The following is a 20,589-nucleotide window of genomic DNA, read 5'->3' on the forward strand; positions in this document are numbered from 1 at the left end:
GGTTTTATAGGAAAAGCCATAAAGCCTTGAATGAAAACAAACTTCACTGTGACAGTGATGTACACTGTCTTATTGGTACATATGTATCAATCTAATAAACTTAAACCTACACCATCCTCCCTGTTCTGGTATTCTAGACAGTACTTAGCCGAAACCCAAAAGCTGCTTGGTTGAGTTAACCTCCTGAACTATCTACAACATATGGTGGAAACTTGAAATTAAGACAGAAGACTAGAGGTGAGACATGACCATTACTGAATATTAAAAATAATAAATGACAGATTTAGTGATATTTTCATAAACTATTTATTTACCACATCAATAAACAGCATGGCAGGGCAAAATATTTTTTCTAGCATGTCAACCTTTAAAAAGTGAAAGGAGACAGAAAGACAGGTGAGAAGAATAAAACTTAATTAACTTTTTGATGGCATTTTACACACAGTACTGGTACAGTATCTAGAAAATGTGGGAAAATACTGGCATCATATACAGAACTTTCTTCTGAGGAAATTATGTTGGGACCTTGAAAAAATTACTATGTACAATAATGGATTTCTATACATTTTACATCAGATTAAAACTTTGGTTGTAAGATTTGGATAATTATTTGTTAAACGCTAGAAATTTTAAATGAGAATAAGAAATAAAAGTATTTCTTTGTGCCCCCTTTTCCCTCTTAATGCCCTACCTGGCCCCCCTGGCAAAACTTTGCTAGATCCGCCCCTGCACAGCTACCAGCTGTCAGCGTAAAAAAGGATCCTGGTGTTATTTGTCTCTGAGAAACAGTTTATAACTTTCCTTCAACTCATTCATGTCACCTAAAAGGTAAACCTGTTTCTCCATCACCTGTTCAGCTCTGATGATTCAGTAAGGACATCTCCTGGTTTCATCTTCATGTTTCCCTCTCACCAGATATCCAAACCAATATCATGACCAGCAGCTTTTACAGCTGTGGCTCCAGCAAACATCAGCTGATACTAGAAATTAACATTAAATAAATTCTAACAACAGCTGATCAAGCTTAAACGTGCTGCTGTTATTTAGCGTGACATCCGCTAGTTCCCTCTTTCTGGCGCAGAGAAAAGCCGATCAGCTGATCATTGATCAGTTTCATGATTAAATTAGCAACTTTCTAGCTGAAGTAGTACGGGACAAATCGCGTTCCTTTTCACCTCAACTTTAAAGTTCCACCTCTTCGGCTGTAATTGGTCCAGCCCAGAGTCGATCATGACCAACAGGCCAATCCACCACCATTCATTTATACCGTTAAAAAAAGAAAAGAAATAAAACTCCATCGGCCCATAAAAACGAAAAATCACGAGCGGCCCACCAGGCAAATGCCCGGTATGCCCGATGGCCAGGCCAGCCCTGCATCAGAATACGAACCACATCAAATTACAGGGAAAAAATATTTTAACTGCTGGAACCAAATATTAATCTTTTTTATACATAAACCATTTCGGTAACACTTACACACACTTGGCTACTAAATGAATGTGTTGTCACACCATAAATATTTCGTTCTTGTGAAAGTGTTGGATCAACTAATCTAACGGTCATCTACCAATCTAATTCGCGGGTCATGTCTGTGTTCTCCCACAGAAAATGATGCTACACGAACAACATGCTGCTTCAGACACTGATCCTCCCGGTGGAAGTGCACCTTCTTTTTCCTCCTTTTTAAGATTTTTAATGTTAGTTTAAATTCAAAATCCACAGTTAAAAAATATATGAACAACTAGATAATAAAGAAAAGTGAATGGTTCAGTCTAATGTGTGCTGTAGTGAGACATTAAACTTCACTAAAACTATGCAGTTATGAAACGTAACTTTAATCTGAGCCAAAGCGATTTGCTTAGTTGGAAATACATTTAATGCTCGTTTAGAACAAATGACTGTCTCAGCAAACGAGGACACAATCACACAGTCCACTGTCTTTGTTAGATGCGCGCCCGTTTCAGCAAAATTCACAAATTCCCTCCAACACAACGTCCGGCCCACTGTGCAGCTCCACCAATGAGCTCCGAGGGCCTGCGCAGTGGTATTAGCATACAGCCTGTATAAAAAGCGCTGCTCTCAGTCACAGAGCTCATTCGTTGCTGCAGAGTATCGAAGAAACAAAATGCCTGAACCCGCCAAGTCAGCGCCCAAGAAGGGCTCCAAGAAAGCCGTGACCAAGACCGCCGGCAAGGGCGGCAAGAAGAAGAGAAAGACCAGGAAGGAGAGCTACGCCATCTACGTGTACAAGGTGCTGAAGCAGGTCCACCCCGACACCGGGATCTCCTCCAAAGCCATGAGCATCATGAACTCGTTTGTCAACGACATCTTCGAGCGCATCGCTGCCGAGGCATCTCGCCTGGCTCACTACAACAAACGCTCCACCATCACCTCCAGGGAGATCCAGACCGCAGTGCGCCTGCTTCTCCCCGGTGAGCTGGCCAAGCACGCCGTGTCTGAGGGCACCAAGGCCGTCACCAAGTACACGAGCTCCAAGTAAACTGGCTATCAGACGTCAACCCAACGGCTCTTTTCAGAGCCACACACTTTAAACTGACGAGCATACTTCCTACTGGCAAATATGCAGTTACTATGTTGCCAACTAGAATCACAGATGTAGACCTTTATGTCACTGGGTGGTATTAATCCACTGCACAGACCCAGATGACTGAAATGTATTCCTGCTTTTTAGATTGTGGAAAGACAAACTCACTACAAATGCAGAATTAATGCGACTTTGTATTTGACACTTGTGTTATAGTCCCAAGCATACTTTTTCCTTTTATTCCTGATATGCAAAGTCAGTTTTCATTGCACAGTCTTGAGTCTGTATTGTTTTAGTCGTTTGTTTATTAGTTTTGTTGCAATTTCTCCATGCATGCAATTTCTATGGTCCTGGGTCTGTTATATGCAGCACCATGCTCTCGCTTCACTGTGAACTGCACTGGACATGGTTGAAATGACAAACCCACCTGACTTGATGTGCACTTTCACTTTATAAACACACTGCTAGACTAACAACTATGATGCAAAGGGCTTGTTTGTTGGACTATTAGAGGGCAAAAATTGGCTAGCTAGATGCCAAAATGTATACTAAGAAAGAAATGAATTGGTATCATTACTTTTTTTCTGTAGGTTTTTTTTTTTTTTTTGGGGGGTTTCCGCCCCACTTGTGGTGCCCCTGGATGGGTGACACCTTTAGCGTTTGCCCTGCTGTGTCCTTAGCATCCAACTTTCCTAGAGGAATTTCCATCAAAGCTATCTTCAATCTAACTCATAATTAGAAAGGTGGCCACGGAGCCATCAATCTGCCTTTATATAATGCAACTATTGTAGTAATTGCTGTGCATAAGATGGAGGAGTTGTGCAGGACGTCGGTAGGAATGATTTCTTGTGTTCAGAGGTGAATTTTGGTAATCAGTCTCTCACTAAACCCACTCCTGTGACTGGTCAGCACATGATGGAGTGGGTCAGAGGTATTGTTCAGCATTTTACTTATCATGGACAGAAAAATGTGGTTACATATTTTTCAGTAGGTGGAAGAATCACAGAATCCTCCAGAAAGAGCAGCAGAGATATACTGGGCATAAATAAAGACACTATACTAGATTAAACTGAGGTCACTATCCAGGACACGAGATAAGCTTTATTAGTCCCAGAGCTGGGAAATTCACCGACATGGGCAGAACAGGATAAAATAAATAACAATTATTAACAACAATATTACTATGATTAAATAAATAAAATAGATACAATGATAAAATAATGTTTGACTAGTAGTGACAACAAGACAAGGTTTAACAGTGAGATGGTGGATGTTTTTAGCAGGTAGAGTATTACACGTGTGTATTCACGTGTTAATTGACTGCTGTTGTTTATTGTAGAGTCAGTAACTGTAGAAGGAAACCGAGTCAATGCAGACTAAGAGATCAGAGCCAAAGTGTGGAAGCGAGCTGCTGTGAGGTCACTAATGAAGCTTCTGATGTGCAACAATGTGAGTGAAACTGTGCTTTGGTTAGAAGTCAGCAGCTGTCACAGAAGTGTCGCTGCTCCGTGGGCCTCCAGCAGCATCGGTGTGTTTGCTGGGAGCTCGCGGCGTCACTTTGTCCCACAGCTGCGCTCACCAGATGCTGCTTTTAACTCGGAGTGCGTGAACAAACATGTGTATCAGCTGGAAAAGGCTTTTTACGGAGCTCTGCTGCGGCTCCATCGGTTTTAGCAGAGAAAAGAGTGCAAGAAGCCGCCGAGCAGCGCTGAGCTCCGCACCGAGTCGCTGAGCTTTAGGAGCTCCACGAACCGAGAGCAGAGAGCACGAGAGCCCGACACGAGGCCTGCACGAGGAGACACAAGCCCGCTGTGGACTGCTCCACTGTCGGCCTGCAGTGCTGCTCACAAACTCACTTTGAGCTCTTTGATCCCGAGACACGAAACACAAAATGAAGCATTGCGGGGCACACGCGAGAGCTGCGCGCGCTGCCTTCACTCTCCACGGTTCTCATGGTGCGTTTAAGTGCAGCGTGGCGCTTCCGACTTGCCATCACTGTACCGTGAATCTCTTTGACTCTCGTTCAGACGCGAAAGAGGAAAATGTCCGAGGAAGCTCCCGCACCTGCTCCCGCCCCGGCCAAGGCGGCCAAGAAGAAGACGACGGCTTCCAAGCCCAAGAAGGTCGGCCCCAGCGTGGGCGAGCTGATTGTGAAGGCCGTGGCCGCTTCCAAGGAGCGCAGCGGCGTGTCCACAGCCGCTCTCAAGAAGGCTCTGGCTGCCGGAGGCTACGATGTGGACAAGAACAAGGCCCGCGTCAAGACCGCCATCAAGAGCCTGGTGGCGAAGGGCACTCTGGTGCAGACCAAGGGCACCGGCGCCTCCGGATCCTTCAAGATGAACAAGAAGGCTACTGAGAGCAAAGCCAAGAAGCCCGCCAAGAAAGCCGCTCCTAAAGCCAAGAAGCCCGCCGCTGCCAAAGCCAAGAAACCGGCAGCAGCTGCTAAGAAGTCGCCCAAGAAGGCAGCAGCTGCCAAGAAGCCCGCAGCGGCTAAGAAGTCGCCCAAGAAGGCCAAGAAGCCCGCGGCGGCGGCCAAGAAAGCGCCCAAAAGCCCCAAGAAGGCGGCCAAGAGCCCCAAGAAGGTGCTGAAGAAGGCTCCCGCAGCAAAGAAGTCCCCCGCCAAGAAGGCCGCCAAGCCCAAAGTCAAGAAGGCAGCCACAGCAGCCAAGAAGAAGTGAGCTGCCACCACTCTCACACTCAACAACGGCTCTTCTCAGAGCCACCACAGCAACACACAAGAGCTCCTTCCTCACACTCACTCACCACTCTGTTATTCACAATAGTGTCCTTATTATTAAAACACACTTTTACCCATTTCTCTCATCACATTTACAACTTTTATTAGTATCATGATGCACATTAGTGCTGTCTGCAGAAGTCTACAACTCCAGAAGAAGACAAATATTTACAATCATACCTTCATAGTACAAGACATCACACCACTTCTCATTTTTCTATGAAACACTATCATACACAAAATACACCTTTAAAAGTTATCACCTACATTTTAAAATATTTTATTAAAAAAAACAAATGTGACTAAAAATATTACATTTATAGATGCATGTTATTATCTATATAGGAGATATTTTTCACTTACACCTACACTGGCTGTTGTGGTGGAAGTACACTATATATTTTAATGATACTCAGCCAATATATAATCCACTCGAAATGCTCTACTCTACAACCTTACCTGACTAACTCTAGGCCAGTTGAACTGACATTCTGTGATTTCAAGGACACATTTTACTCCAAGCTAAGCCTGTACAGCTGTTTATTTTACCATGTATTTATTTCATTACTCATTTCATGACCATTTTGATTCATGTACATTTGAACTAATGGAGTTCTGTTGCGTTAAGGGTGCAGGGAAATCCGTTATTTTAAAATATAGTCTTGAGGTTTACTTCTTGACCTCATGATTCTTTGGATATCCCAGCTGAAGAAGAGTCTGGGGCTGCCCTGTGTCCCCCTCAGTTTTCCACTAATTCTGTTGTTCAGTCTGGGGGGCTGTTCTCCCCCCAGGCTAGTAACTGTGGCTTCCTGTTTATCTGGCTGAGGCAGCTTTTACTCCTCATTTTATAACAGGCAGACCCTCACTGTCAATACATTTTTCACACTATACAGTTACACACCAAAGTTTATAGCTGAACCAAGTGATTTGGCACGTCAGAGGTCAGGGTTCAGCAACTTAATGTCATTCTTGAGAGTTTTAAGGTCGCATGAAATGCTTTGAGAACAAAAATCCACTATTGTCCTTAAAACAGGGGTTGACAAAGTCATTCTAACCAAACCCACACTTACCAATGATTTCCTGTTCTTCTGATCTCCAGCTGCCCCCTGTTATCTAAGCAAACCTGAGCAGTTTCTATTCTTCTAATCGTTTTATTCTACTCACAATAGACACAAAAACCTGAGCGTAGATGTAAGTGACTTTGCAAAATGTCCCAAATTCAGCAGCAGTGCTGAACATGTTGCTAACAGCTCCACATTTTCCTCCCTCTGTATCTGGATAGTTTCTGCAGTAGCAAAGAACTCCACCCGTCCCTCTCCTCCTCCTGTTCTGATTTCCTATTGTGTTTGACAAGGTTTGTGGTCTTGGCACACGTATCATGAACTGCGTGTTGTCTGTTTCCATGAGCTGCGGATCTGCTTTTATTATCAAGCGAGTGCACCATGATGCATGTTTATAGTCATAGTTATGAAGCTAATAATTAGTGATATCCCATTTATTTTAAATCAGTAAGATGAGCAATGAGGTTGAACAAGGCACGAGCCTTAATCACACAGCAGGAGAGACGGAAGCTTTTTGCTTTGGTTTTATTTTGAAACCCGGAGTGTAATCTCTGTTCTTGTCTTCTGAATAATACAAACGCACACTGTTTAGGATTTAATTTATTTATTTATTTATTTTTTTTGAATGTGGATTATAATCCCTTACTGTGAAAGATGAAGTGAATGAATGTACATTTGCCAATGAATCAAGATGCATAATCTACATCTCCTAGTACACAAGTTGTTAAAGACAAAGTAATAAGAAGAAGGATGTTTGCTCAGAGAGAAGTGTGTGGCTCTTAAAAGAGCCTTTGTTGTTGGTGAAGCCAAGCGCTTTGCGTTTACTTGGCCTTGACGGGCTTCTCGGTCTTCTTGGGCAGCAGCACAGCCTGGATGTTGGGCAGCACACCACCCTGAGCGATGGTGACTCCCCCCAGGAGCTTGTTGAGCTCCTCGTCGTTGCGCACAGCCAGCTGCAGGTGACGTGGGATGATGCGAGTCTTCTTGTTGTCGCGGGCTGCGTTGCCAGCCAGCTCCAGGATCTCAGCAGTCAGGTACTCGAGCACAGCTGCCAGGTAAACGGGGGCGCCGGCTCCCACACGCTCTGCATAGTTGCCTTTGCGCAGCAGTCTGTGGACACGACCCACGGGGAACTGAAGCCCGGCACGGGATGAGCGGGTCTTAGCCTTAGCTCTGGCTTTGCCTCCGGTTTTTCCGCGACCACTCATCTTGACAGGTTCTTCTTTCTGTAGTATCGGCACTCAAAGGAAATGTGGTCCGATCTGCTCAAAGCCTCGCTTATATTTCCGCGGAGCGCGGGCAGCTTCGTCACGCACCAATCGCAGAGAGGCTTGCGGCAGCGCGCAATTTCAATGCACTTTTCTCCAATGAGCGGCACACACCGAGACGGGGCGGTGCTCCTCTGAACGGTGCTGAGCACCACGTGCAGCCCCTCGCCAATCACGAGCCGGGGCGGCACCGCGTCACAGCCTGTCACACACTTTAAGAGCAGCGAGTCTCCTCTAGCTGCTACATTTTCTGCTGTTAGTACAGGGAAAGCAAAGAGCGAAAGAATGGCAAGAACCAAGCAGACCGCTCGCAAGTCTACTGGCGGCAAAGCCCCCAGGAAGCAGCTGGCCACCAAGGCCGCTCGCAAGAGCGCCCCGGCCACCGGAGGCGTCAAGAAGCCTCACCGTTATAGGCCCGGTACCGTGGCTCTTCGTGAGATCCGCCGTTACCAGAAATCCACCGAGCTGCTGATCCGCAAGCTGCCCTTCCAGCGCCTGGTCCGTGAGATCGCCCAGGACTTCAAGACCGACCTGCGCTTCCAGAGCTCTGCTGTCATGGCTCTGCAGGAGGCCAGCGAGGCTTACTTGGTCGGACTCTTCGAGGACACCAACCTGTGCGCCATCCACGCCAAGAGGGTCACCATCATGCCCAAAGACATCCAGCTGGCTCGTCGCATCCGCGGAGAGAGAGCTTAAGCGCGCTACACGCTCTCCTACCAACAAAGGCTCTTTTCAGAGCCACCTCACTCACACCAAGAGCTCGCTCCTTTATTATTACATCAATAGTATATTCACACTCTAATCTTCATGCTCTTTCTATACTAGAAACTACAGTCGGCATGAAGGTGGAATTCACTGATTTCAGTTACAAAAATGCCTCATTCAGTTTTAGTATGAATTGTTGTATGCTAGAATGGCTCCCTCCTTTATTTATTTACTTAGTAGTTGTTGTTGTTGTTGTTGTTGTTGTTGTTGTTGTTGTTGTTGTTGTTGTTGGTTGTTGTTTTCTCCCAAAGCTCATCACATTGGAGTGCTTTATGCTAGGGCAACATGATAAACCCTGTGCTCTCAAGTACCTTTGGTAAACTCCTGTTGTTTAAATGTGCTATAAAATACTATAGATATGATAGTAAGCCTAACATGAATCAGATTTTGTTTTTTGGTTTTTTTTTTAAACAGTCTTGTTAACATCTTTCAGGTGCTTTTTTTTTTTTTTTTTTTTCCTTACTAAAATATATTAAAATTTTTACACAATTCTTTGAAGTAACTTTAAGGATGGAAACAGTATCAGTCCTGTTCTGCTGGTAATGATCCATAACCTATAACAGTGCTGGTCTGTGTATACTGTCAAGAGTTGGATTGACCTTCTCACCTCTAACACTAAGAAGCTCATGTGACACAAATGGCCAATGTGATTGGCTGTGCCTTTCTGTTTAGTTTTAGCAGCTGCAAGCCTGCGCTGTGAGGACCTGCGAGGAGGAGAGGAGGACGGGAGCAAAAAGGAAGAACCTGGATATAAGAAAGTATTTTTCAAAGAAACCTGTAAGTCACTTAAAGTCAAGTTCACTCATAAAATGTGTCCATCATAATAACGTTTACAGGCTATGCTAGGCTTTGGCCCACATCACTCTAAAATTGTATGTAACCATGAATAATATGTTTTGGAAAATAACTGCACAACAGGCAGCACTATTAGTTATCTCAGTCTCAGAGTAGCATTTCTAATTTTGATTGAAACTGTCAGAGAAAACGGAGCCTCGAGCAAGCCAGGATATTAGTTTACAGAGGCTGTTAAAATTATGTCTAACGTTAAAATGTTGGTGACACAATAATTCCATCCTCATGGTGCTGTCTTTTGTCTTAATTTTTGAGACAAAATATCATGAGGTAGTCATGATTTTGCAAATATTCCACCTTGTAGTGCAGTTTGCACAAATTGTTTTAAAAATGCACTCACCCTACAAACATTACTGATGAGTCAAGATCTGCACAAATTGACAAACACTGAAGCAGCTACAGATTTTATTCTTATTGTCATCTATGTCCTATTTGTCAGGTGACAGAAGAACCAACACAAAGCTCAGAGAGTAACGGTGACACAAGATCACAGGTGAAATGTGATGATGACCTGGTGGTTCATGACTGTATTTGAAGCACATGTGTGACTGCATGTATTTGGAGTGTCTCACTGTTATTTATCAGGTGACAGAGGTGAAGAGGCGAGGTCACAGGTGACTGACTGATGATTTGGTGCTATAGATTAACTAGTATTTATTATGACAATTGTCAGGCTGCTTTTAGTCATCCCGGTATCCTCGGCTGAGGCTGAAAGAAGTTTCAGTGCTCTCACAAGACTAAAAACATGGCTAAGGTCAACAATGACTCAAATGAGATTACAGTTTTTTCTGATGGCTTGAGCACACTTTTTATAACTATTGGTTCTTTTTGCAAAACTCTACACACAAATAAGAAAACTCTTCACCCAATCAGCAAAACATTGTAGTTTTCTTGTAAAAGCGAATAACCTTTGCTTAACTCTCCACACCTTTGTAAAAATGGTATTTTCGTATCCAACAGTTAACACAAGCCATCATATTAATAAGCACACAATGCACCAACTACACACTGATGGTATGAATAAAAACCACATCTGGCTTTTGCTTTCTCTGTGCACAAGGTAGGCTATGTCAGTTTGAGCTGATACTTTTGTCATAGATCAGTAACCATAGAGGGATCCAAACTTCAAGTACTGGTGTTTATCACACACATCAAAACAAACACAAGTGTTTATTTCCAAGTATAGGATTATTTGCAATCGCCATATTGACTATATGGGTTTCTTGGTCTGCGGTGAACATGCTTCCTCTGCCCCCAGCATCTGGTCGTCTAGCAATTCTGTAAAGTAACAATTTCAGTATTTTTACATCTATGGTATTGTTGTGTTTCTCATTGGCATGGCAGTGCTACAAGTCTTAGTGCAAAGTGACTGTACTAGCTGATTCTCATTTCAAAATGTCCTTATGATGCTTGCTACAGTGTAGCGGCTCGAGTTAGGCTGAACCCGTTGGCCAGCTTCCCTCAGGGTCACTCCATGGTTGATGACATGGTCCACTATTGTAGCTCTGATGTCATCAGCAATTCTATTTCTTACTCTTCTTACCCTTCCTCTCCCCCCTCCTCGTCCTCCTCTTGCTCCTCCTTGTCCTTGTCCACCTCTTCATCCTACTTCTTCACCTCCACGTCCTCTTCCTCGGCCTCCTCTACTTCTCACTCTTCCTGCTCCCTCCATTGTACTCCACACACACAGCTTACCTGTATTATAGTGCTTAGGCTGATTGCAAAGTGAACTAATTATCTAAAACAGTTTTCACATGTGACAGTGTGCCAGACAGTTGATAAAATAGTGTAAATAATGGCCGTAAATGTGTATAGTTTTGCTACGAGTGTGTTGATCATTTGGAAATTGAGTGTAAAGCAGTGAGTTGTGTTTACAGTTCTGCAAAAAGAGTGTTGTGCAGTGGATTGTAGCTACAGGTTTGCAAAGTGTGTGTTACAAAATGGCAAACTGAGTGCAAAGCAGTGTTTGTGCTTTTAGTTTGGCAAACTCAGTGAGTGGTTTTGCTATAAGTATTAATAGTTTTAGAAATTGTGCTATAAGAATCACAGTTAGGGTTTAAGCATTCAGAAAAAAACTGTAAACAATGCTGCTGTGTGCCATGTCCACCAGGAGAGACTGGACAGTATGGATGTAAAACAAATATGCCAGCAGTTTATCTCAGTTAACGAGAGGAGAAGGCATGTGTTTGGCTCCTTCACATAGTGGACATTGAGTTGTTGTGTGGAGCACCAGTAGTCCATGTGTGTTGCTGTAACAGTAGTTCATGTTTAGAATAAAAAATCCCAGCTCACTGATTTGATCGGGACAATAGTGCCTAAAATGTTGCATCATTTTGCTGAGAGATCTTTTACTTTGTGGTCATCTTAGATGAGTAGTTTTATGGACAAACCACCAGGTCATTCAGTGTTCCCTTAGTGCTAATGTATCAGAGATGTTGGTGTACTATAACTGAAGTAATGTTGTTAAGTCCTTAAAGTCATATTCTTTTATTGTCATGACTGTATTTGAAGCTATTTTTATTTTTGTATGATACCTGATTTATATGGAATATGGCTGAAGTAAACTAAAGTCTACAATTCTTAGTCAGTCATTTGTTTAATAGTAATTTAACATTATATAATTCACATATAAAACTATGAATTGTAATTTTAAATGGTTTAAAAGCATGCAGAATAGCACCTGTAGGCAAGTATATTTCTCCTTTTTTATCAAGAAGCAAAGACAAAAAGGAAAAAAAAAAACAGGGCAGGGTTCGGTGGTTGAATCATCCGTCCCCACCAACGCCAAAACCAAATTTACGCTCTTGCCAGGATCCTCCCCCGCCACCTGCAGCTGGCCGTCTGCAACGACGAAGAGCTGAACAAGCCGCTGGGCCGAGTGACGATCGCTCAGGGTGGTGTGCTGCCCAACATCCAGGCCAAGAAGAACAACCAGCTAACGGCTCTTTTAAGAACCACTCACAACCTCTGAGAGTACACTTGCTTAAAGTAATTAAACTCAAACTCATGTTCACACTAGAACTGAAGTGGGCCAGCCCTGTTAGTCTATTAGTGTATGCAACACATGTAGCTGTTTTACTACATGAATGAAAATCTGACTGACTTAAATTTAGTTATTTCCCAGATTTTTTTTTAATAAACTTGCTGTGAAACCAGAAATCTGTGTAGTAAGAGCATAAACATTGTCTCATTGTTTGTTCCTTAAAGTACTTGCACTAAAACTTAAAAGCAAGACAGCTGAGCAGATTAAAGAGGTTCAGACTTATAATAATTATAAATCACTACAAACTCATTTAGGTCTGAGATTCATTTAGACCGTCAGCGAGCCACAGCTGTGTGCTACATGCAAACACACTTTGTGTATGGTGTATTTTCTGTAATTCTGATCTGCTCCCTCAAAGGAGCTTTTTTTTTTTGTTCATTTATTTTTTACCTGGAAGCATGTCAATTAAACGTAGACAACCTGGCAAAACTTGTTTTGCGATGTGGGTCATTTCATCACAGAGCATTAACAGTTGCCTTTGATACTTTGTTTGCAGTTTCAAACAGACATGTTGCATTTCAAGTGCATAAAATCTGGGTACTAAAACATATCTTTGATAATGTTCCTTGTATGAAGGTTATGTCAGGATTGTAAGACTGAGTAAACCTGTCAGAAATGAAGACCACACGTCAAAACTGTTACATTGATATTATTGGTGAAAATATTTCAGGCACACATCAGGAAGAGGTTTCAAAAGCTTCATTGGGCTTTGTCTACTCATGTCCACCCTCTACTAGATCAAAGGTGGGTTGGTTATTTAAAAAACAAAAAAAACCTAAAGCACTTTTACTTTAAGTAATTTCTGGCAGGAAGACATTTACAAATAAAGTGAAATCAGTGAAATCTATTGGTTCACACTCCTGCTATAGGTGAGTATTAATAAACAGTGATATTGAATAGGTCTGTAACCTCTGAAGTTCAGTTTGTGGTCAAGTCATTTGACTTTTTATAAAGAAAAGCACGCATTATAAACACCTTAATCTTAGAGCCTATAGCAAAACGAAGAGTCGATATAATATAATGGGAGTCTCAGTCAGTAATTAAGTTATAACATAGTACTTCAGAAGTCGGTGGGGAGATACTGGCAGGTATTTTGCTAAAATTCTCAGAACATTCCTCTAAAACACGAAAAAAAAAAAAAAAAAAAAAAAAAACTATAAATAAATAAAATAAGATCACAGAACAAAGCCCTTAAGGTGAAGTGTGTGGCTCTTAAAAGAGCCGTTTGATGGGTTAGGGCGAATGAATTTAACCGCCGAAGCCGTACAGAGTGCGGCCCTGCCTCTTCAGAGCGTACACCACATCCATGGCGGTCACGGTCTTCCTCTTGGCGTGCTCAGTGTAGGTGACGGCGTCACGGATGACGTTCTCCAGAAATACCTTCAGCACACCACGGGTCTCCTCGTAGATCAGACCAGAAATGCGCTTCACTCCGCCACGGCGAGCCAGACGACGGATGGCGGGTTTGGTAATGCCCTGGATGTTATCACGAAGAACTTTACGGTGACGCTTGGCGCCTCCTTTTCCGAGTCCTTTGCCACCTTTGCCTCTTCCACTCATGGTTATACTTCCTTCTTTGAACGAGCAAAGTCGAATGAAGTTCAACCAGACGGAGCCGTTTTATTATGTGTGCTCGGCGGACGTAAAAGAAAACAGACGAGGTTCACTGGACGACTCGAAGCTCTGTGGCTCCGCCCACTCTTCTATTCTCTAAATGTGGAAATGTTGACTTTTGTTAATGACAAATTAAGTCTAACCGAACAAGAGGCTCACACCAAATCGCACCCACAATGTCATGTCTATGTTATCTCTGAGAAATCTACAAGTGTATCTATTCAGTGTACAGTAAACTGCGATGGAGACAACCAGTTCTACTCCACCCGCAGTCACAGTCATGCGGTTCCTCATTTCCGCCAAAAGCCAGTAGATGGCGGTAATTTCAGCCGCTCCTGTTTTCTGTCTCTGTTCATTCAAAGAAGAAAGTAACCATCAGTGGAAGAGGGAAGTGTGGATTCATTTCTGAACAAATGAATTCATTTCTGAACAACAAAAATGAGAGAAAGGGGTAAGGGTCTTTTTGGTAACATTACAGAGCAGTGGAAAGAGCTTAACATTAATTTTACACAAACATGCACTAAACAAGTATATAATATAATTAATCAAAAAAATTAATGAGGGACAGATAAAATATAAGGACGCAGGCGTAGAAGAATACCCGATAATAGTTAAAAATGTCTATGATAAACTAATCTCTGAAAACATGAGAGACACGGTTTGGTTGGTTTCTGTCGGACGTCTCCCGGTTAGAGCAGTAGTTCAGTGGAGCTGCTTTGCCCAATGTCACAATGTGCCAAAGATGAAACCCTGGAACATTTACTGTTATCCTGCTACAGAACGGTAGAGATCAGACAGCAAATGGCTAAAGTGGGGTTTGATATTGATAATAACATAAAAGCTATAAAGTATGGTCTGTTTAAGGAAAAAATGTATGACAATAAAAGACGCCTCTTTTGGCTAATCATGTGCATTATCAATACCCACATTTGGAAAACAAGAGCCAAGGTGGTCATTGAACAAAAGATGATAGATAGTGTGGCTGTTTGTAAGAATATTCTTGCAGACTTGAGGAGGAGGAAAACTAAATAATAGTCCTTTACCTTGGGATCTTTTAAAGATATGATTAATATTTAAATGTTTGAGTACGATTTTGGGGAGGTTAATTGAAATTTATTTCTATGCATTTGTTGTAAATTATCATGTGTATTGCCATGTATTTTGATGCAAAGTTTTTTTGTGTGTGTGTGTTGTTTTGTTATGAATTGTCATGAATTTTGAAAATAAAGGCTTAAAAAAAAAAGCAAGGGTGGTGGTAACGCCTGAGTTTATCCCTTCCCTTCTGCTTGTAGCCCTTGAGTGTTTAATCATGCCCCCCTATGTACCTCTACCCTATGCCTCTAAATTTGGCAACCTATGGGTGAGGTTGAAATATGGTGGAAGTAACGACCCACCTTCTCGTGATTATGTGGCGGAGGAACTCCTTTTCCAATCTTCTTGGGTAAATCCGCAGTACATCTATTCTTTCATTTCCTTACCCAATAGAAGAGAGATTGAGTTGTGCTTTCTCCAAGAAGCCCCCTTGCGACGGTTTTTGGAAATTCATCATGCCAACTTAAATCATCCTAAATGGAAGGAATAGTCTGTAGAATCTCCAGTCCAGCTAGAAGTAGGGATGGGTATCGTTTAGGTTTTATCCGATACCAGTACCAAACCGGTACTTTTGAAACGGTGCTGGTGCTTAAACGGTGCTTGAACCGATGCTTAAAGAATCGAGAACAAACACTTTGTCCAAAAACCTCTTATGTTTAGCTGGTTTTTTTTGTAAAAAGATAACAATGTTAGCCTTTTCTGCAGCTATAGAGCATATATGGTATCACTCTTGGCTGGAAGCAGTGCTTAAACAATGAAAAAAACACCAATTTTGTCTTAAAACCTCTCATGTTTAGCTGTTTCCCACTTGTTCTTTGGTCATTTTAGCCTTTTTGGCCAGGGTGAAGGGAGTATCTGCCATCAAACAAGAAGACAGCCGCATGTAACTACGACGGTGTTTGCTAGTTCACCTTACATGCATTAATGTAATAACGTGGTTAGCCTACTCAACGTAAATTACACACGAACAACATTAAGGTACTCGCCCAGAGAAGAACCGCTGCTGCTGCCATCATCATCCGTCATCATTTCTGCTACACTGGCAGGGCTAGGGGCCAGGACTCTGCTCTTCGGGTTCTTGGGGGATGTTGCTAACTCCGGGTCCGATGCACGGTGTGAGGTCTCGCAGCAAGCTATGAAATACGGTGCATTTCTCGGCTTTTAAAAAAACGCTATGCGTCGCCAGGTGTTTCATCAGATTCGAGGTGTTACCTCCTTTGACAGTATCACAGTATCAGCTTAAAGCGCTTGTTGCAGGCTGCTGAGTTTGCATCTTTTGCTGTGAAGTAAAGCCAGACTTTTGACCGCTTCACCGTGGGCATTTTTATTCTGTAGCTCTGCTCTAAAAGAACGTACGTACCTGGGCCCGCCTACTATCCTCGGAAAGGTAAAATGATTGGCTAGAATCCAAAGTGTATGACGTCTCAGGGAAAAAAAGCACTGAAATAAAGCACCGAAATGTGCGCTGCTTTTCGGTCTGGTTACTACCGTTTATGTCAGGACCGGTGCCATAATCCGGATACCGGATACCCATCCCTAGCTAGAAGTCACAACAATTGTGGTGAAATTTTGGACAGGAAGAGTTCCAGACCAGGACATTGAACTCTACCTACAACGGTACTGTGAAGTCTTTCAACCTCCTGTTAAGCTGGTTGATAAATTCGGCTTATGGTATGGAGTGAGAAAATTCAAGGTACGAATGCGGAGAGATGAAGCAGGTCATATTGTTTCCATCCCTAACTCCATCTCTCTGGGCCCTTTTAATGGACGTATCATATATCCTGGACAAGCAAACAGATGTTTCATCTGCCAAGCACTAGACCATCAAGCAAGAGACTGCCCTACCTTTAGGTGCTGCAAGTGCGGGTAGTTGGGTCATAAAGCTAAAGAATGCCAAAATGACAGCGAGTGTTCTCTGTGTGGACCGAAGGGACACACCTTCTTTAAATGTCCCGAATCCTTTGCAAATATAACTAAAGCCCCCCAGCAGCCCTCCACGAGTGCTGTTTATACAATTTTTCAATTACAATTTCAGGACAAGAACCTAGCAATCGTACCTCAAAAGAACCTAGCAATCGTACCTCAAAAAATCTTCCTGGTGTAACAGACAGACAATAACAACATAGAGGGGGAATCGACGCCCCCAACACAACTTAAAGAGATAACAGCACGAAGTAGAGAAGACCCAAAGGATCAATTCTTCTCAGAAACCTCTGACGTGGAATGTGAGAGTGATGACGAGGAAGAAGTTTTATCGGAAAGCTACATAAGCGCAAGTGATAGTGTAGAATCACCTATTTTGACTCTAGTGGAGATTTCTCCTACGGATGGCCCAGCAAGACGAGATGAAGCAGATCCACAAACAGGGATTTTTCTAAACAAACATCAACCCGCAATGGAGGAATTGGTCAATGAAACAACGAAAGGAGGTAGGAAAATAAGTGTCTCGATGACATCTTATGGCAGAGACAAGAGAAAAGACGATAGCTCCAGCCCTCCACAAGGTAATGTTGAATCTACAATTTTCCCCCTCTCTACTGAGCAACCTCCTACTACATAAATATGAGTACTGTTAAAATAATAACATGGAATGTTAGAGGGTTACAATCAGAAAGACTAAGAAGGAAGAAAGTGCTTTTTCTGCAAAAACTAGACTATGATATAATGTGTTTACAAGAGTTAAGATTGAAAACCAATGAAGGTACTGGAGAGCTGATTAAATTATGGGGTCCAAGCCACTCAGTAATCTCAATAGGGGAAGATAGTGCAGACGGGGTGGGCTTTTTCTTTAAAAACACTCATGTGAATATCATAAAGACAAGAGATATAATACCTGGATGGCTTTTACTTGTGGATTGCCATTATGGTGGTCAAAAGTTCCGGTTAATTAATGTATATACCGCACCCAAAAGAACAAAGAAAATGCAATTGCTAGAGAAAATGAGACAGTTGTTGGAATGTGGGTTTAATACTGTTTTATGTGAGGATTTTAATATAGTTACGGAAGAGAATGACAGGTTTGCTAGTACGACATTCAAAGAGTCCAGGGAAGGCAAACTACTGACACAAATATGTAAAGACGCATCTCTTAGGGATTTATATATTATCTTAAACCCTCAGACAACTCATTACACAAGGTTTGACTCAGCCTCTAAAACTAGAATAGATAGAATTTATATATCTTCTAAGATTTCAGCTTTAAGATATAATGATTTTGTAACTGAGCTCTCTGATCATAAGGTAGGCAGAGCAACGATTTTGTGTGGCACTGACCCCGAGCTGCCTAAGTGACAAGGCACTAGTTTTGTAATTACAGGTAGAAATTAAGATAGATAAGATAAGATAAGATAAGATAAAACTTTATTAATCCCTCAGGTGGGTTCCTCTGGGAAATTCGGTTTCCAAAAGCACAGCACCGACAGAAGTTACAGAACGTGAGCAGAATATTATATATATACACATATATAAATACAGAGACATATATAAATAAAATATACGAAAGGGATAAATAGAATAAATAGGAATAAGAATACAAGGGAATTGCACATTTCAAGTATTGAAGTCTATTGCACTGTAGATTGAAGACTCGTTGTAACGGCTCCCCAAGTTCAGCAGCACACGCCTTTAGCATCCTAGGACACACCTTGTCTGGGCCTGCTGCCTTTCTGGAGCGAAGCTTCCTCAGCTGTCTCCTGACCTGATCCACTGTGACACTGGGAGATGATTGGAAGGAGGGGGGGGAAGATGTCCTGCTGTTGAGAGAGGGGTTGGGGGAGGGGGGTGTCATAGTGTCAGGAAGGGGGGGCAGAGAGGGAGGTAGGAGAGTGGGGAGAGGGCTCTGTAGTAAAGGTGAGAGTGGGGGGGTTGTGGGCTGGTCAAACCTGTTGAAGAAGTTGTTGAGTTCGTTCTCCTTTTCCACAGTCCCCCCCCACTGTACTGTTCTTGGTGTTGTGGCCTGTGATGGTTTTCACACCATTCCAGACCTCCCTCATATTGTTCCTCTCCAACTTCTGCTCCACCTTCCTCCTGTAGGTGTCCTTCGCTTCCCTCAGGCAGCGTTTCACCTCCCGCTGTGCTGCTTTCATCTCCTCCTTCACTTTGCTCCTGAAAGCCTTCTTCTTCATGTTGAGGACAGCTTTGACTTCCTGTGTTACCCACGGTTTGTTATTAGGATAACACCGTACCATCTTAGCAGGGGCGACCGTGTCCACACAAAAGTTGAGGTCGTCTGTCAGACAGTGTGTTGCCCCCTCTATGTCCTCACCATGTGGGCTCAGAAGCACATCCCAGTCTGTGGTGTCATAGCAGTCTCTCAGAGCATCCTCCTTTTCTGGGGTCCATCTCCTGATGGAGCATGTTGTGTTAAGCGTGTTAAGAAAGTTTTACAACTTAAAAAAACTCACATCATCTGATATACAGTTGTGGGAGACACTGAAAGAACGGATGAGAATTTTTTTTTTAAATTTAAATGTAGAGAAATAAATTATGCAAAAATCTAAAGTATAATGAACAAGTAAATCAATATATTTATTTGAAGAATAAAAAATCTAGAAATGAGGATGAAGAGAACCAGATTGAAGAACTTAAAGTTTGTATTGAAAAAGTAAACAATGAAATATTTAATATACAAAAATCTATGGGAGGTGATATAAATGGAAATAAGGACTATATGATTGGAGCTAACCAAAAGAAACGTAATAATGATTTTATTTCCTCTGTAAGAGATGTTGGAGGAAACTCCTTTGTTAGTGAAACAGATAAAAGGTGAGTTATCAGAAGGCTATGTTCTCAAATGTTTTCTCCGTTATCTACAAAAACAAGTGCAGTAGAATCCCTACTAAGTAAAATAGAGCCCCTGGACTAAATCCAATATAATTCTCTTCTAGGAAATATTACTAAAGATGAGGTAGAATGTGTGGTCAGCCAGTTAAATATGAATAAAACCCCTGGTTTAGATGGACTTCTGTCGGAATTTTAGTAGTGAATGAAATATCTGAATTTTTAGCCACTGTTTTTAATGAAGCCATGCATAGGTGAACATTGGGTGACTCCTTTTACAATGGGGTAATGTGTTTGCTATATAAGAAAGGGGAAAGAGATGACATAAATGATTATAGACAACTAACAATAATGAATGTTGATTATAAGATATTTGCTGAAATAATTATGGATAGGTTAGAAGAGGTATTAAATTATAGAAAAAGAGCAAACATGTGCAATAAGAGGTCGTTTGATGTGGGATAACTTATGTAAAAAGTTAAGTAAAAAATTTAATTCAATAAATGCATCTTTTTTCTCCTTTTTTAAAAAATCAAATGTACACATTTTAACACATCTTTGTGTGAAAATAACACATCCTTGTGTTGACTTTTTTTTAACACAGAAAATGTGTTAAAGGAGCAGACACATTAATTGTGTTAAAACTGACACATCATGTGTTGTCCCTGAGCTGATGCAGCACATGTGTTAAAATTTAACACATGATGTGTCAATTTTAACACATCCCTTCTAAGAGTTTAGCTGCTGTCTCCCCCCGTCCTCAGAAAACTTTTATTAACTTAAGTAAATTGTGTACTAAATTGATCTGGGGGACAAACCGCGAAGTAACGCAG

The 20,589-nt window shown here is 42.1% G+C and overlaps 5 protein-coding genes across 5 annotated transcripts; 3 read left to right on the plus strand and 2 right to left on the minus strand.

Moving 5' to 3' along the window:
* Positions 1 to 2,101: 2,101 nt before the first annotated feature.
* On the plus strand, positions 2,102 to 2,543 carry LOC116310885 (histone H2B 1/2). Its single transcript, XM_031727811.2, has one exon. It carries the CDS (start codon positions 2,126 to 2,128, stop codon positions 2,498 to 2,500), a length of 375 nt encoding a protein of 124 aa, XP_031583671.2. The 5' UTR covers positions 2,102 to 2,125; the 3' UTR covers positions 2,501 to 2,543.
* Positions 2,544 to 4,581: 2,038 nt separating this feature from the next.
* LOC120438180 (histone H1-like) lies at positions 4,582 to 5,426 on the plus strand. The gene has a single exon (XM_039608626.1). It carries the CDS (start codon positions 4,588 to 4,590, stop codon positions 5,221 to 5,223), a length of 636 nt encoding a protein of 211 aa, XP_039464560.1. The 5' UTR covers positions 4,582 to 4,587; the 3' UTR covers positions 5,224 to 5,426.
* Positions 5,427 to 6,806: 1,380 nt separating this feature from the next.
* LOC116310882 (histone H2A) lies at positions 6,807 to 7,569 on the minus strand. The gene has a single exon (XM_031727809.2). The coding sequence runs from the start codon at positions 7,549 to 7,551 to the stop codon at positions 7,165 to 7,167; it is 387 nt and encodes a 128-aa protein (XP_031583669.2). The 5' UTR covers positions 7,552 to 7,569; the 3' UTR covers positions 6,807 to 7,164.
* Positions 7,570 to 7,864: 295 nt separating this feature from the next.
* On the plus strand, positions 7,865 to 8,678 carry LOC120438189 (histone H3). The gene has a single exon (XM_039608637.1). It carries the CDS (start codon positions 7,897 to 7,899, stop codon positions 8,305 to 8,307), a length of 411 nt encoding a protein of 136 aa, XP_039464571.1. The 5' UTR covers positions 7,865 to 7,896; the 3' UTR covers positions 8,308 to 8,678.
* Positions 8,679 to 11,934: 3,256 nt separating this feature from the next.
* Positions 11,935 to 13,986, minus strand: LOC116310883 (histone H4). Its single transcript, XM_039608649.1, has one exon. The coding sequence runs from the start codon at positions 13,829 to 13,831 to the stop codon at positions 13,520 to 13,522; it is 312 nt and encodes a 103-aa protein (XP_039464583.1). The 5' UTR covers positions 13,832 to 13,986; the 3' UTR covers positions 11,935 to 13,519.
* Between the last annotated feature and the right edge of the window lie 6,603 nt (positions 13,987 to 20,589).

This window comes from Oreochromis aureus, linkage group 3 (assembly GCF_013358895.1).
Source record: "Oreochromis aureus strain Israel breed Guangdong linkage group 3, ZZ_aureus, whole genome shotgun sequence".
NCBI lineage: Eukaryota > Metazoa > Chordata > Actinopteri > Cichliformes > Cichlidae > Oreochromis > Oreochromis aureus.